At 40.6% G+C, this 16,443-nt stretch overlaps 1 protein-coding gene across 1 annotated transcript; it reads left to right on the top strand.

Annotated features, from left to right (window-relative positions):
* The first annotated feature begins 472 nt into the window (after nt 1-472).
* Nucleotides 473-8,662, top strand: LOC133420397 (fibrinogen alpha chain). Its single transcript, XM_061710085.1, has 4 exons — nt 473-781; nt 2,013-2,196; nt 2,327-2,472; nt 4,814-8,662. The coding sequence occupies exons 2-4, from the start codon at nt 2,139-2,141 to the stop codon at nt 5,159-5,161; spliced, it is 552 nt and encodes a 183-aa protein (XP_061566069.1). The 5' UTR covers nt 473-781; nt 2,013-2,138; the 3' UTR covers nt 5,162-8,662.
* Nucleotides 8,663-16,443: the final 7,781 nt, after the last annotated feature.

The following is a 16,443-nucleotide window of genomic DNA, read 5'->3' as shown; positions in this document are numbered from 1 at the left end:
AAAGAGAGCTCCATCTCAGGGCCTCACTGATGGTGTTAGATATAATTGTCCATGACAGCAGTCAGAAGAAGACCGGACCGGGACAGTTGGTTTGGAAGAGTTTCCATGGAAGCACGACCAAGGTCGTCAAGACCGCACATGAACAAACCAGCAGACGGAACAATCTCCTCTGTCCAAACCTACATCAGAATGGTGGAAAATAAAAGAATCAAGGTTTTTGGAATGACACGGTCAAACTCTGGACCTGAACCTGCTTTAGATGGACCTACATGCTGTTGAATCAAATTTTTGGACCCACTATGACCAGATGTTTTTCACATATAAAACTATAAAACTAAAAGAAGAGGTTCAAACGATTGCACGTGACTGTACATCATTTGAAACAGTTTTGTAAAATATTCCTCTATGACAGAAAAAATGTTCTTGTACATAAAGTAGTTTAGGCAAAAGTCAAAACCATTTTATCTGCGACAGTTGACTCAGCTGTTGAAGTGCTAAAAAACAATCCCGACCTTTGAATGGTCCAAAAGTCCCTTTAGTTACACAACACAAGCCAGTAAAGCCACTCAGGCCTCGTTCTAAAGCTTCGTGTTTGTATGAGGCCTCAGTTGAAGGTAACCTGACCTCAGAACTGTTTTCCTGTTTGTCGTTTTCTGCAGCGTGTGTGAGGCTCAAGGAACAGAGGTACGATGGGCAGCAGTCTTCCGGTCGCAGTTACTCGTACCTGAAGCAACAGTGTTCGGGGAAGTCTCCCAGCCCGCTGTGTTCAGATGACGACTGGGTGAGGACAGAACTGTCTCACAAAGACAACAGTCTCTCCACCGCATCGCCCTGCTGCAATAACCCCAACAAAGGTTGTGTTGTCTGCAAATCTAACAATGGCGTTACTTGGGTGGGTGGAGGTGCTGTCATTTGTATAGAGAGTGTACAGACATGGACTGAGGACAAAACCCTGAGGAATGCCTGAGGAAGGGTGGGGGCCTACTCTGACTCTCTTACCCCTTTTCCACCAAACCGGTTCCAGGCAGGTTCTAGGCCAGTGCTGAATTTGGAATTCTGTCAGAGAAAGAACTGGCTCCGGGCCAGAAGAACCGGTTCCAAGGTAGCACCAACTCTTTGCTGGGCTAGAAGAACCGGTTTCCGAGGTAGCACCAACTCTTTGCTTGGCTAGATGAAGGAACCGCTTACATAAGCGGAGGGGGGGCGGAGTTATTAATACCAACAGCAATAGCAAGATTAGGAGACAGAGACATTTTCAAATAAGAATTAATCTGGATGCAGCAAAGCAGCAGTGGTCTGAGGAGGAGACAACCTGTCTTTTAGAGATGTTGCCACGGAGGAGCTACATGGACCAAGTCCTATTAGCGCAAATACTTTGTTCTTGCTTCAACTTTCATGCCCATGCAAATGCAGCAATGTAACGTCGTTTTCAGCGATGTGATAACATGGCTCTCCTTAGCACCGGAGCTGTGGAAAAACAAACCGGTTCTCAGCTGGTTCCCAAGTTGAACGAGTTGATAACCAGCACCAGCCCAGGAACTGCTTTGGTAGAAAAGGGGTGTCTGTGAGTAGTCTGTCAAGAAGTCCCGTCTCCGGATTTGGGTGGAGTGTGGGAGACCAAGGTCGAGTGGTTTGGTTACAAGTCTATGGGTAATGATGCTTTTAAATGCAGAGCTGAGGTCAACGAAGAGAAACAAGGCGTCCTTTGTGCTCTAAATGTGTCTAAACGTGCCTGTAATCAAATGGTTGGGGGTCGAATCTTGGCAGAAGGTCTTAGGTGACGTAAACCAAATGACAGTATAGTTAATGTAAAAAGGCCAAGGAGGGATTTATTTATAGGGATTTATGAGCCACCTGAACCGTCTTGATGTGAAGTGTCCGTGCTAACGGAAGATGGACAATGTCAATGCTGTTTAAGGATCCATGACAATGTTGTACTGAGAAATACACCTCGTAGTTGCTGAGGTATGTTAGTTTACTCTCTGATGCAGCCTTCATGTGCTCCTCCAAAGGTTTCTAAATGCCCTTCAGGCTGCCGACTGCAGGGTTTGATCTCGCAGACGGAGAACGATTTGGACAAGAAACTGTGGACGGTGTGTAAGACAGCAAAGGTGCTCCATGATGCGACCGAGAAGTCCATGTTGGCGATGACGCACATCTACAACTCCAACCGCAGAATCATAATCAACAGATACAGTTAAGACTTGCTGCAGCCGCCAAAGTCCAGACCATTTCATGTCATTAATTAATTGTCCTTCGGGGATAAATGAAGGTTTTGTGAATCAAAAATTCATGCTGATTTGTTGAAGCTGTATTTTGTGTCTAGTGTCAGAGCTGAAGTTGGTGGAACATGCCGATGGACTGGTGAGGAACCTCACCAGGCTACAGAAACGATCGGCCGCCCTGGCACAAAAGATCCAGGAGCTGAGCGGCACCGCGCAGAACCAGATTGAGGAACTCTATCGCACAGAGGTGACTTGTGAAGAATCAGTTGGGAAAGAACATTTTGTGTTACATGTAAATAGTCAAATTATCGTTTACATGCAGGGTTTCAGCTGAATGCAACTGATCGTGGCGCACCGCCACACCAAAGTATCAACGGATTCTGTTATGCTTACTTCAAGGCAGCATATTGCTCCATGGTGACCTCTGGTAGGGCCTGGCCCCAATGGCCCCAAAGGCCCCAAAGGCAGGTGGTCTCGTCATATTAGCAGGAGCTTATGATAACTTTTGTTGCCACATAACATCGCCTTACATTACATAAGAAATGCAGGAAAGAGTTACCTAAGAACCTCCAGAACCCACAGGTGGACGCCTCCACAATCATCTGGATTATTGATACCAGACAAACACCTGACTACCTGGTTGTGTGTCTGAGCAGGTAGTCAGCAGCACAGGAGTACCACAGGGAATGTACCCCTCACCACTCCTCTTCCCACTGGACACCTCAGACCTCCAGGACAAGTGGTAGTCGTGTCACCTGTAGAAATACCAAGATTACTCTGCAGTTGTGGAGTGAATCAGAGATGGGCCAGAGACTGAGGACAGGGGACTGGTGGACAATTCTGTGTCATGGTGCACAGACAATTATCTCGTCTTGTGAATGTGAAGAAGAACCAGAATTAGGTTGACTAGATTTTGCATCATGGGAGAAGAAGTGGAGGTGGTGGAGCAGTATAAGTACCTGGGTGTTCACCTGGACAGCAGACTAGACCGGAGATACAACACTGATGCTGTTCATAAGAGGACAGAGCAGACTTTACTTCTAGAGGACGTTCAGGTCCTTCCGCGTTTGCAGCAAGATGTTGAATATCTTTAATCAGTCTCTATAAGTCAGACCTACATGGGAGATCCTTCAGACCTCTACAGGAGATTCTTCAGACCTCTACAGGAGATCCTTCAGACCTCTACAGGAGATTCTTCAGACCTCTACAGGAGATTCTTCAGACCTCTACAGGAGATTCTTCAGACCTCTACAGGAGATCCTGCAGACCTCTACAGGAAACCCTTCACACCTCTACAGGAAACCCTTGAAACCTCTACAGGAGACCCTTCAGACCTCTACAGGAGATCATTCCTGCCCACAGCAATAAACTTCTGCACTGACTCTTTGAAGAGAATTAAATCATGAACACCGCAATACGTTTTCAATTCAATTCAATTTATATATCGTCTATTACAACAGTCTATTATCAGTCTGTATAAGTCAGACCTACACGAGAGATCCTTCAGACCTCTACCTGAGATTCTTCAGACCTCTACAGGAGATTCTTCAGACCTCTACAGAAGATCCTTCAGACCTCTACAGGAGATTCTTCAGACCTCTACAGGAGATTCTTCAGACCTCTACAGAAGATCCTTCAGACCTCTACAGGAGATCCTTCAGACCTCTACAGGAGATTCTTCAGACCTCTACAGAAGATCCTTCAGACCTCTACAGGAGATTCTTCAGACCTCTACAGGAGATTCTTCAGACCTCTACAGGAAACCCTTGAAACCTCTACAGGAGACCCTTCAGACCTACAGGAGACCCTTCACACCTCTACAGGAAACCCTTGAAACCTCTGCAGGAGATCCTTGAAACCTCTACAGGAGACCCTTGAAACCTCTAGTGGAGACCCTTGAGAACTCTGCAGGACTTCCTTCAGACCTCTACAGGAGATCATTCCTGCCCACAGCAATAAACTTCCGCACTGACTCTTTGAAGAGAATTAAATCATGAACACCGCAATAAGTTTTCAATTCAATTCAATTTATATATCGTCTATTACAACAGTCTATTATCAGTCTGTATAAGTCAGACCTACACGAGAGATTCTTCAGACCTCTACAGAAGATCCTTCAGACCTCTACAGGAGATTCTTCAGACCTCTACAGGAGATTCTTCAGACCTCTACAGGAGATTCTTCAGACCTCTACGGGAGATTCTTCAGACCTCTACAGGAGATTCTTCAGACCTCTACAGGAGATTCTTCAGACCTCTACAGGAGACCCTTCACACCTCTACAGGAGATCATTCCTGCCCACAGCAATAAACTTCCACACTAAATCATGAACACTGCAATAAGTTTTCAATTCAATTCAATTTATATAGCGTCTATTAGAACAGAAGTTGTCACTAGGCGCTTTCCAGAGACCCAGAACATGAGTAAATTGGGTAAAGATCTATAAAACCATAAATATATCAGCAACACCCTTTCCATCAAAGCTAGTCCAGCATGTTGTTGACTATGGGACATTTATGGGGCTGTTGGATTATTTTCCAGGCCTGGAAGTGGTGCTAACATCTCAGCTGTCTGGCTTGCTTCATCAGGTGGACATCGACATGAAGCTGCGAAGCTGCCAGGGGTCTTGTCGGTGGTTGCTGCCATTCAGCGTTGATCATCACAGCTATAAGGAGCTTCACAGTGACATGACCTTGGTGGATAAAAGTCTCAAACAGAGAAGCAAGGCTTCAACACCACCCACTGACATCCAACGACTCAAGCTGCAGCCTTACGATGTCGGAGTGGTGCCGTCCACGACCTACAAGACGATTCCAACGGTCCAAAGGGAACTCCTAACCCAGTTTGAGGACATTGGACAGAACCAGTTAGAGCTGGAGGAGCTGCTGGAGGAGTCCATAGATGTGGACAAGCTTAATGTCGTAGAGACTGAGTGAAACGAGACGTCCAGGTGTTTTTCGTCTATAAATCTCTTAAAACTACGTCATTAAAGCCAAGATGGAAACAGATGTCATCAAAATGTAGACTTATATCCTGCTGTCTTCTTAAACTTAAATCGTACATACACGTCAAAAAGAAAGTTCATCTTCTATCAGCAGATCGTCGGGTACTTACTGGGACTTAAAATAACTTAGATCAGGGGTGGGCAACCTCGAGGGCAGTTGTCCTGCATGTTCTAGTTGTTTTCCTTTAAAGCTTCTGATAATTGTGGTCAGCCGGTCTTCACGGTCTGGACATCTCTATTATGGACCGCCATTTGTATCATGGTGAAATGAAGCAGGGAAACGTCAAACATGCAGGACAGCATTTTTATTTTTTATTTTATTAGATTGCACACAATAAAAGTAACACTTACAATCAAAATAGTAAAACAAATGTGACAGGAGCGGTCAAAAAGCCCAACGGGCTTATGCAACGAAACCTCCCCTCAATTTAGGAAGTAAAACAGTAAATTACAAAAAACAAAAACAAAAAAACACAACAAGATGAAAACTATAAACAAAAAACAAAGAAGGTTAGACTACATACAGTAGTTACAGATCATCAACACACAAAAAATAATCAACAACAAAAAAAAAAAAAAAAGAAAACTTGTGACATTTTTTAAATGTGAATTAAATGAGATGATAAATTTCTTTTAAAAATCTCTAGAGAAACAGAGGTTTTGATAATGTGAGATTTGCAGTTCCATATCTGTAACTCCACGATATCTGAGGGAAAACTGGTCGTGTTTAGTTTATAAAAAGGAAGATGAAGATGATTGACCTGTCTAGTATTATATGAATGTATTTGAGAATTATATTTGAAAAAATTACTAAACGATAGTGGTAAAGAAAAAGGCGAAAACATACTGTATGTTTGTATAAAAACACACATATCTGATGAATATTTATGTCATATACTGAAAGAATTTTGAGTTTTCTGAACAGAGGAGTAGAGGGTTCCGTAGAGTTAGAAAAAGTTGCCAGTCTTACAAATCGTTTTTGCATTAAATAAAGTTGATGAAGGGTATGTATTTGCCCAAACAATATTACCATAAATCAAATAAGGATAAATAATAGAATAATATAGAGTTAATAAGCAAGAAATATTAACGAGATTTTGCAGTTTGCTGATGATGCCCAATGACACAGTTTTATTATGAATGAAATGTATGTTTTTTCCAATTCATTTTTCTCATCAACCAAAATACCTAAAAGACGAGTATGTGAGACTTGGGAAATTTCATTTCCATTTACTGTTACTCTAATATAATCTTTAAGATATTTCCTACCCCTACCTGCAAATATGATCAAATTTTACTTTTTGATATTTAATGCAAGCTTGTTGAGTTGGAACCATTTTGAGATTCTCATTATTTCTTAATTTGTATTATTAATTAGAGTATGTCAATCAGTATGTGATAAAATCATACTGAGCAAACAAAATTGGAAAAGAAAATTTACAAACTGTTGATGAAAAATCATTTAAATAAGAAATAATAATCAGAATCAGAAAGGGGTTTATTGCCAAGTTTGTTAACACACACAAGGAATTTGTTGTGGTGATTGGTGCAATACAATAAAAATAAAAATATAAAAACAAACAAATATATAGAGATAAAATAAGAGATAGAATAAAATAAAATGTATAAATGGAAATAAACAGAAATGTACAATATGAGGTTTTAAAGTGATAAAACACAAAAAATAAGAGTCCTAAGATAGATCCTTGCGGACCGCCGCATGATATCTGAGTTATATTTGAGACACAACCATTTATTATTACATATTGTTCCCTCTCACTCATATAATTTTAGTATATTTCCTTGGAAACCATAATGTTTCATTTTAGCCAACAAAATATGATAATTAACTGTATCAAATGCTTTACTGAGATCTAAAAAAATACAGTGCAAATTTGTTATCATTTATAGCTGTATGTACTTTGTCTGTGAGTTGCAATGATACCATATACTGTAGGTGGAGTGACCTTTTCTAAATCCATACTGATGCTCATATAGATGTTTTAAAATTCTATTATAAATTCATTTCTCCCAAATTTTAGAAAAACAAGGTAAGATAGACACAGGACGATAATTTGTAAAAAAAAATTACCTGAATCACCAGTTTTAAATAAAGGTGTAATTTTTGCTTTTTTTAAATCCTTAGGAACAATACCAGTTTCCATGGATAGACCTAAAACATGAGTGAGAGGTTCGAGTATGAAACTAAATATCTCTTTTACCAGTGAACTACTCATTTCATCATGGCCAGCAGAGGTGTTTTTAAAAATTTTAATGATATCCCTTACTTCATTTATTTGTGGTGGTACAAATTGTAGCTTATCTGGATATTGTCGCTCTAAGAAATCCAAAGGACTACCCACAGTATTATCAATCTTATTAGAAACCACAAGCGATTTCATATGGATCACTAATTAAAATAATCCATTTTGAAACGGAGAAGCCAAACCTGACGATGTTTTCTTTCTTTTATTTAGTAATTGATTAATAACATTCCATGTTGATTTCATGTTATTTGTTGATTCCTTCAGTTTCTTTGAGAAATATGTTTTTTTTTGGTTGAACGTAAAATATGCACATATTTATTTTTATATGTTTTATATTCTTTTAAGTTTAGAGGGGTTGGATTCAAAATATATTTTTTGTAAGACTTATTCTTTTTAAAAGACATTTTTTTGAGATCTAAAGTAAACCAAGGCTTATGGAAATTGTCATTCTTCTTTTTTCTTGTCATTTTAAGTGGAAAACACTGATTAAACAAACTACCAAATATCTCTTTACAAGACGGAGATGCTATCAGAGTCACTTTAGATGCAGAAAAGGTTTTCAGCAGAATCAGTTGGTACTTTCTCCCCAATACATTGCAAAAATTTGGTTTTGGAAAGTCAATTATACACTGAGTTTTTCTGGTGTTCACCGGCTAAACAGCGAAATAACGATGCTCCAAAAAACAAACTTTTCTTTCTTTTAGCTGGATTATTGAAGAATGGCCTCTGACCTTCTGTTTGACCATCGTAAAACTGAAATATAGAAAGTGTGGTATCACCTGACTGACATTACAAATGAGCTTGTTACATGCAAAACATTTTCATAACTAACGTAAATATGCAAAAAATGATACGATTGTTACACAGAACAAATAGACAAGAATTATATATGTCATAAGCAATAGTTACGGACCAATGTTGTCCAGAGCAACAACAATATCAGGTCAATATCATCTGAACTTGTGGAAACGTCGTCATTACGTTCAGCCATCTTGGATTTATCCACTTCCTCCTATCTTTTTTTATTTAGGGAACCAAACAATGCTATAAACAACCACCGTTCTAGGTAAGTTCACAAAAACCTTATCTATTGTTACCTACACAAGGCAGAACATGGATCAAGACCCTATAAAATGCACCTTATTATTACATGATAGTGTAAAGTAACAGACTTGAACATTTTCATTTCATTTCATTTCCTATATATATATATATATATATATATATATATATATATATATATATATATATATATATATATATATATATATATATATATATATATATATATATATATATATATATCTTCTTAATAATGTTGTACAAAATTCCATGAAGTACACATTATCACCATGAAAGAAAAGGAGCAGGAAGAAGAAAACCCTCTCTGTTAATACAATGACATTGACTTACTGAACACCAATCTATCTATACACATATTTATAACAAGAAAACAAACAAAAATACCACTCTTCTATCTATTTTTTTCTCTTTCTCCTTCTTTTTTGTAGGCACTTATCTTTTCTTTTTTAAACATTTTCTTAAGCTGATACAAACTTGTGCAACTTTTCAGTTCCTTGCTTTGTCTATGCCATAATTTTACACCTGTAACAGAAATACACATGTGTTTTATGTTTAACCTTGCAAAAGTATGTTTGAAATCAAGTTTAAGTCTGTTATCCTCATCCTCCAATCTGAACAAATTTTGTAACTGTTCTGGTAACGATCTATTTTTTGCTTTAAACATTATTTTTAAAGTTTGAAGTTCAACTATATCCGCTATTTTCAACAAACCTGCCGAAATAAATAATGTGTTTGATGGTTCTCTGAAGCCGACCCTGTGAATGACTCTCACTGCTCTTTTCTGTAGCACAAACAGAGGAGAGATGTTACTTACGTAGGTATTACCCCACACTTCCACACAATCATTTAGATATGGCAAGATAAATGTACAATACAGAGTTCTTAGTGTGTTAGTATTCAAAATAAACTTAACCTTATTCAAAATATATTTACTCTTCGCCACCTTGGCTTTTACAAATGCTATATGGTTTTTCCATGTCAGCTTGTCGTCTAAAATAATACCCAAAAACCTAAACACAGACACTCTGTCAATGCTCTCTCCTGTTAATGAAAGTGAAATTTCATCCTTTTTTTCGATTTGTAAAAACCATAAGTTTAGTTTTTTTTTCAGATTTAACAAAAGCTTATTTTTATCAAACCAACTTTTAAAGGAGACGTATTATGGCATTTAATGTATATTTTAAACAGGCCTTGAATGTCTTAAAAACAATCTAAAGCTTGTTTTTTCTACATAAATCATAAATCCAGCCTGTGGGCCATGTCACTAGTTTTACCGCTTCTAACCTCTTTTTCTGTGCCTCATTTTTAGGGAAGGGGGGGGTATGATAATGAGGCTCTGCGCTGATTGGCTCCCTGAATGACGTGTAGCAGGGGAGGAGAATAAACCTGCTCCGCCAGAGCAGCCCGAGCCTGTAAATAAATACAACACTGAATTTTCACAAATGGAAACTTTATTGTTAAAAAAATAAAATATGAGTTGTATATAAATAACATTTATGCACTATTTAAGCCGGATCTACCCGGCGGATGCTGAACGCTGGCCCCGGAGCCACGCCGGGCGCCTGGGAGCAGCGCTGCTGGAGCAGCGCGCATCACTGCGGCTTTAACGGGGGAATCTGACCGGTTCCGACCGGCCGGGACCGCAGGAACCGGCCTGGACTGGTAGCAGGGACTCCCGGGGACCGACCAGCGGAATTTCAGCCGGATCTGCCCGGCGGATGCTGCGCGACGGGCGCTGCAAGCGCACGGCGGGCGCACAGATCGGCTCCGGAGCGCATCCTGTGCGCATCGTCGGTTACCGGTGATCAAACCGACAGATTTGCCTGAAAATCTCGGAGGGTGAAGCTGGTCCAGCCTGGGATAGACCCCCGAGGACCCAGCTCCCAAACCACCCGGGAACCTGGATGATTTAACCCGGATCCGCTCCGCCGCGGCGCCGCGTCCGACTGGCTGAAGGAAGCACCGCTCCAGCAGCGGAGAGAGCTGGTTGTGGGCGTGGTTTCAGCAGCGGAGGCTGAACCTATGGAAATCTGCTCCTGTCGTTACGTAACGACGGGAGCAGATTCTAATCGGCTCAAAAAAAACACGTGACACTGGGGGACTCTGAAAGGCGGGGGTCAGAGAGCTTGCAGAAATTCATGGTATTTTGTCTCCCCTGTGCTGGCAGGGTGAGGGGAGACCACTTTATATATGTTAAAACAAGAAAAAACGTGTTTTTCATAATAGGTCCCCTTTAAGCTGATGCAAACTTTTCAGTTCCTTGCTTTGTCCATGCCATAATTTTACACCTGTAACAGAAATACACATGTGTTTTATGTTTAGCCTTGCAAAAGTATGTTTGAAATCAAGTTTAAGTCTGTTATCCTCATCCTCCAATCTGAACACATTTTGTAACTGTTCTGGTAACGATCTATTTTTTGCTTTAAACATTATTTTTAAAGTTTGAAGTTCAACTATATCCGCTATTTTCAACAAACCTGCCGAAATAAATAATGTGTTTGATGGTTCTCTGAAGCCGACCCTGTGAATGACTCTCACTGCTCTTTTCTGTAGCACAAACAGAGGAGAGATGTAACTTACATAGGTATTACCCCACACTTCCACACAATCATTTAGATATGGCAAGATAAATGTACAATACAGAGTTCTTAGTGTGTTAATATTCAAAATAAACTTAACCTTATTCAAAATATATTTACTCTTCGCCACCTTGGCTTTTACATATGCTATATGGTTTTTCCATGTCAGGTTGTCGTCTAAAATAATACCCAAAAACCTAAACACAGACACTCTCTCAATGCTCTCTCCTGCAAATGAAAGTGAAATTTCATCCTTTTTTCGATTTGTAAAAACCATAAGTTTAGTTTTTTTTTCAGATTTAACAAAAGCTTATTTTTATCAAACCAACTTTTAAGTTTAACCATTTCATTGGTGATATTTTCAGCGATAAGCCCCAAATCATCCCCAGAACAAAAGAAAATTGTATCATCTGCAAATAAGACAAACTGTAGAGTCTTTGAAACTTCACAAATATCATTAATGTATAAAATAAAAAGTTTAGGTCCCAAAACGGATCCTTGTGGGACTCCATTTGAACGATGAATCCAAGAGACAATCCATTCCAGTGTAAAATAAGAGACCATAATACATTTCAAAATCACTTTTTGTGGACGTTACATTGACTTTCAGAAACTGAGAAAATTACAAGTCTGACCAAGGAATAAATGAATAAACCAAACGGACCTGAGCACACATCAAAGTTAAGGTTCATCAATTTTTTCGTTTTTGCCTTGAACTCACCACATCCACCTGTACACCCATCTATCTCATCTATACTCATCATATGAGCACTTCTCAGTCTACACATTTGTACTTTCACCCACCCATATTTTTGTATTTTGTGAAAATCACTTCCTTATATTTCCTTTTAAATTGTATTAAATTTTGACTTTGTTTTAGTTCCTCATTTAGGTTTTAAGCCATGAATTGAAATATTCTTTCTTGTTGTACGTACGCTATAAATCTTTAAGTCTAAATGACCCCTTAAATGATATCCAGCTTCCCTTTCAAAAAGCATTTTCTGTATGTGCTCAGGTAATAATTTATTAGATGCTTTGTTTTGTTTTGTTTGTTTTTTTATTTTGGATCCTTCTTTAAACATAATTTGAGCATTTTTAAATTCCACCAAATCTCAAATTTAAGAATTTTACATTTTCTGAATAATGGGTTTGTTTACTCGTAAAAACCGACATTAAGGATGATTCTGGCGGCTAGGATACCCAGTGGTTGTAAAGAGCTTTTGTGATTAATTCCCCACACCTCTGAACATAATGTTAGATTAGGCAGAATCAGCGAGTTATAAAGAATATGAAGTGATTTATTGTTCAGAATATGTCCAGCTTTGGCCAGGACTGGATCAAGACCCTGAACAATGAACCCGGAGCCACGGTGACCACCAATGGAGGATGTCCACTCTCCCTTTCTTTAATAGCAGCAGCTATCCATCAGAACCTCCATCAAAAGAATACGGACATCTGAAGTGCACCATAAGATCAGCTTATATGCTGATGATATTTTACTGTTTTTACAAAACTCTCAATCATCCTTACTGGAAGTTTTAAAACCAGGGCTGGGCAAGTCAACGCATTATTATCGCGTTAGCTCATTCATTTATTAACGCCGACATTTATTTTACCGCGCATTAACGCATGTTGCTCACATGCTTTTGTTTTGAAAAGTCTTTTTCCGACTGCTGCGAAACCGGAAGAGAGTTGGCGGAAAAACATGTGGAAAAGCTAAAACAGACATGGAGAGCGGTAAAATTACGGACATTTTCATTTTAAAGTTCTCCCAGACGGCGGATTCGACCCCTGTAAAGGAAATTTCAATAATTATTTTTTTGTGCTTCACACTTTCTAACTGGGACATTTGGTGGTGAATATAGACGGTAATGCTGCTCCCCGTTAAAAGTTTCTGCTGTTTCCTCAGAAATTGCCTGTTTTAATGTCATGATTGTGAATCAGGATTTTGTTGGTAGACTTTTTTTTATTTTTCATAAAAAAACAGGATGACATTAATGCCCTGGCAGTGGCAAGAAGCTATATTTAGGGCCCGAGCACTTGCAGTGCGAAGGCCCTATTGTATCTGTAGGAATTATTAGGGCCCGAGCACCTTCAGTGCGAAGGCCCTATTGTATCTGTAGGAATTCTTTGTATTATTTTTCTGACAAAAGGAAGGCCTTTTTGCCCCCCTAAACATGCCCAAAAAGTCACCAAATTTTGCATGCAAGTCAGGCCTGGCGAAAAATTTGATATTTAATGGTTTACATTAATGGGCGTGGCAAAATAGCTCAACAGCGCCCCCTAGAAAACTTTGTGCCTCAAGCCCCACAATGCGGTTTGTCGTACATGCACGAAAATCGGTACACACCTGTATCATGGCCCAACTTAAAGAAAAGTCTCTGGGCGTCATGTCGAGAAACCGAACAGGAAGTCGGCCATTTTGAATTAATCGTGTCATTTTGGCGAAATTTATGCCTTCCTTCGGCAGTTAATACGGCCCGAACCGTAACGTGCACCCAGGTGTGTTATACATCAAAATGTACGTCTCCATCCTCCGACACCACGCATTACTTTTCTCTTTCAAAAGCGTTACCGTGGCGACGCTAGACGCCGAAAGGCGCGCCCACCCTTCATCTGATTGGTTCAGACAGAAAAAACTTTGCGCCTCAAGCCCCTCAATACGGTTTGACGTACATGAACTAAAATCGCTACACACCTGTATCATGTCGCAACTTAAAGAAAAGTCTCTTGGCGCCACGGCCGAAACCGAACAGGAAGTCGGCCATTTTGAACATTCTGAATTAATCGCGTAATTTTGGAGCAATATATGCCATTCCTTCGAGAATTAATACGGCCCGAACCGTATCGTGAACCCAGATGTGTTATACATCAAAATGTGCGTCTCCATCCTGCGACTACACGCATTACTTTTCTCTTTCAAAAGTGTTACCGTGGCGACGCTAGACGCCAACAAGCGCACCCCCCCTTCATCTGATTGGTCCATATTTGATAGTTCCCCAAAAGGCACCAAATTTGGCACGCAAGCCAGGACTGGCGATAAATGTGATATTTCATGGTTTGCATTAATGGGCGTGGCAAAATGGCTCAACAGCGCCCCCCGGAAAACTTTGTGCCTCAAGCCCCACAATACGGTTTGACGTACATGCACCAAAATCGCTATACACCTGTATCATGGCACAGCTTAAAGAAAAGTCTCTTGGAGCCATGGCCGAAACCGAACAGGAAGTCGGCCATTTTGAAATCTGATTGGTCCATATTTGATAGTTCTCCAAAAGTCACCAAATTTTGCATGCAAGACAGACTTGGCGATAAATTTGATATTTCACAGTTAGCATTAATGGGCATGGCCTAACGGCTCAACAGCGCCCCCTAGAATACTTTTCTCTGCCATAACTTTTGAATGGTTTGACATAGGAAGTTGTGGGTGGTGTCATGGGACTCTGTATGGAGTCCTTGACCTTCATTGGCCTGAATTAGCCCCACCCCTTCTTCTGATTGGTTGTCCCTTTTTTCTGCTATAACTTTTGAATGGTTTGACATAGGAAGTCGTGGGTGGTATTATGGGACTCTGTAATGAGTTCTTAAGCTTCGTTGGCCTTAATTAGCCCCGCCCCTTCTTCTGATTGGTTGTCCCGATTTTCTGCTATAACTTTGGAATGGTTTGACATAGAGAGTCGTGGGTGGTGTCATCAGATTCTGTATGGAGTCCTTGACCTTCATTGGCCTGAATTAGCCCCGCCCCTTCTTCTGATTGGTTGTCCCTTTTTTCTGCTATAACTTTTTAATGGTTTGACATAGGAAGTCGTGGGTGGTGTCATTTCTGATATGCTAATGGGGGGCGGTGGCCCTGAGTGCGAGGGCCCGTTCATCGCTGCTTGCAGCTTTAATTCTTCTTCTTCTTCTTCTTCTTCTTCTTCTTATTGTTCTGACAAAAGGAAGGCCTTTTTGCCCCCCTAAACGTGCCCAAAAAGTCACCAAATTTTGCATGCAAGTCAGGCCTGGCGAAAAATTTGATATTTAATGGTTTACATTAATGGGCGTGGCAAAATGGCTCAACAGCGCCCCCCGGAAAACTTTGTGCCTCAAGCCCCACAATGCGGTTTGTCGTACATGCACGAAAATCGGTACACACCTGTATCATGGCCCAACTTAAAGAAAAGTCTCTGGGCGTCATGTCGAGAAACCGAACAGGAAGTCGGCCATTTTGAATTAATCGTGTCATTTTGGCGAAATTTATGCCTTCCTTCGGCAGTTAATACGGCCCGAACCGTAACGTGCACCCAGGTGTGTTATACATCAAAATGTGCGTCTCCATCCTCCGACACCACGCATTACTTTTCTCTTTCAAAAGCGTTACCGTGGCGACGCTAGACGCCGAAAAGCGCGCCCACCCTTCATCTGATTGGTTCAGACAGAAAAAACTTTGCGCCTCAAGCCCCTCAATACGGTTTGACGTACATGAACGAAAATCGCTACACACCTGTATCATGTCGCAACTTAAAGAAAAGTCTCTTGGCGCCACGGCCGAAACCGAACAGGAAGTCGGCCATTTTGAACATTCTGAATTAATCGCGTAATTTTGGAGCAATATATGCCATTCCTTCGAGAATTAATACGGACCGAACCGTATCGTGAACCCAGATGTGTTATACATCAAAATGTGCGTCTCCATCCTGCGACTACACGCATTACTTTTCTCTTTCAAAAGTGTTACCGTGGCGACGCTAGACGCCAACAAGCGCACCCCCCCTTCATCTGATTGGTCCATATTTGATAGTTCCCCAAAAGGCACCAAATTTGGCACGCAAGCCAGGACTGGCGATAAATGTGATATTTCATGGTTTGCATTAATGGGCGTGGCAAAATGGCTCAACAGCGCCCCCCGGAAAACTTTGTGCCTCAAGCCCCACAATACGGTTTGACGTACATGCACGAAAATCGCTATACACCTGTATCATGGCACAGCTTAAAGAAAAGTCTCTTGGAGCCATGGCCGAAACCGAACAGGAAGTCGGCCATTTTGAAATCTGATTGGTCCATATTTGATAGTTCTCCAAAAGTCACCAAATTTTGCATGCAAGACAGACTTGGCGATAAATTTGATATTTCATGGTTTGCATTAATGGGCGTGGCCTAACGGCTCAACAGTGCCCCCTAGAATACTTTTCTCTGCCATAACTTTTGAATGGTTTGACATAGGAAGTTGTGGGTGGTGTCATGGGACTCTGTAATGAGTCATCAAGCTTCGTTGGCCTTAATTAGCCCCGCCCCTTCTTCTGATT

Source organism: Cololabis saira, chromosome 20 (assembly GCF_033807715.1).
Source record: "Cololabis saira isolate AMF1-May2022 chromosome 20, fColSai1.1, whole genome shotgun sequence".
NCBI classification, from domain to species: domain Eukaryota; kingdom Metazoa; phylum Chordata; class Actinopteri; order Beloniformes; family Belonidae; genus Cololabis; species Cololabis saira.
The sequence above is the reverse complement of the archived record's forward strand: the minus strand, read 5'-3'. Positions and strand labels throughout refer to the sequence as shown.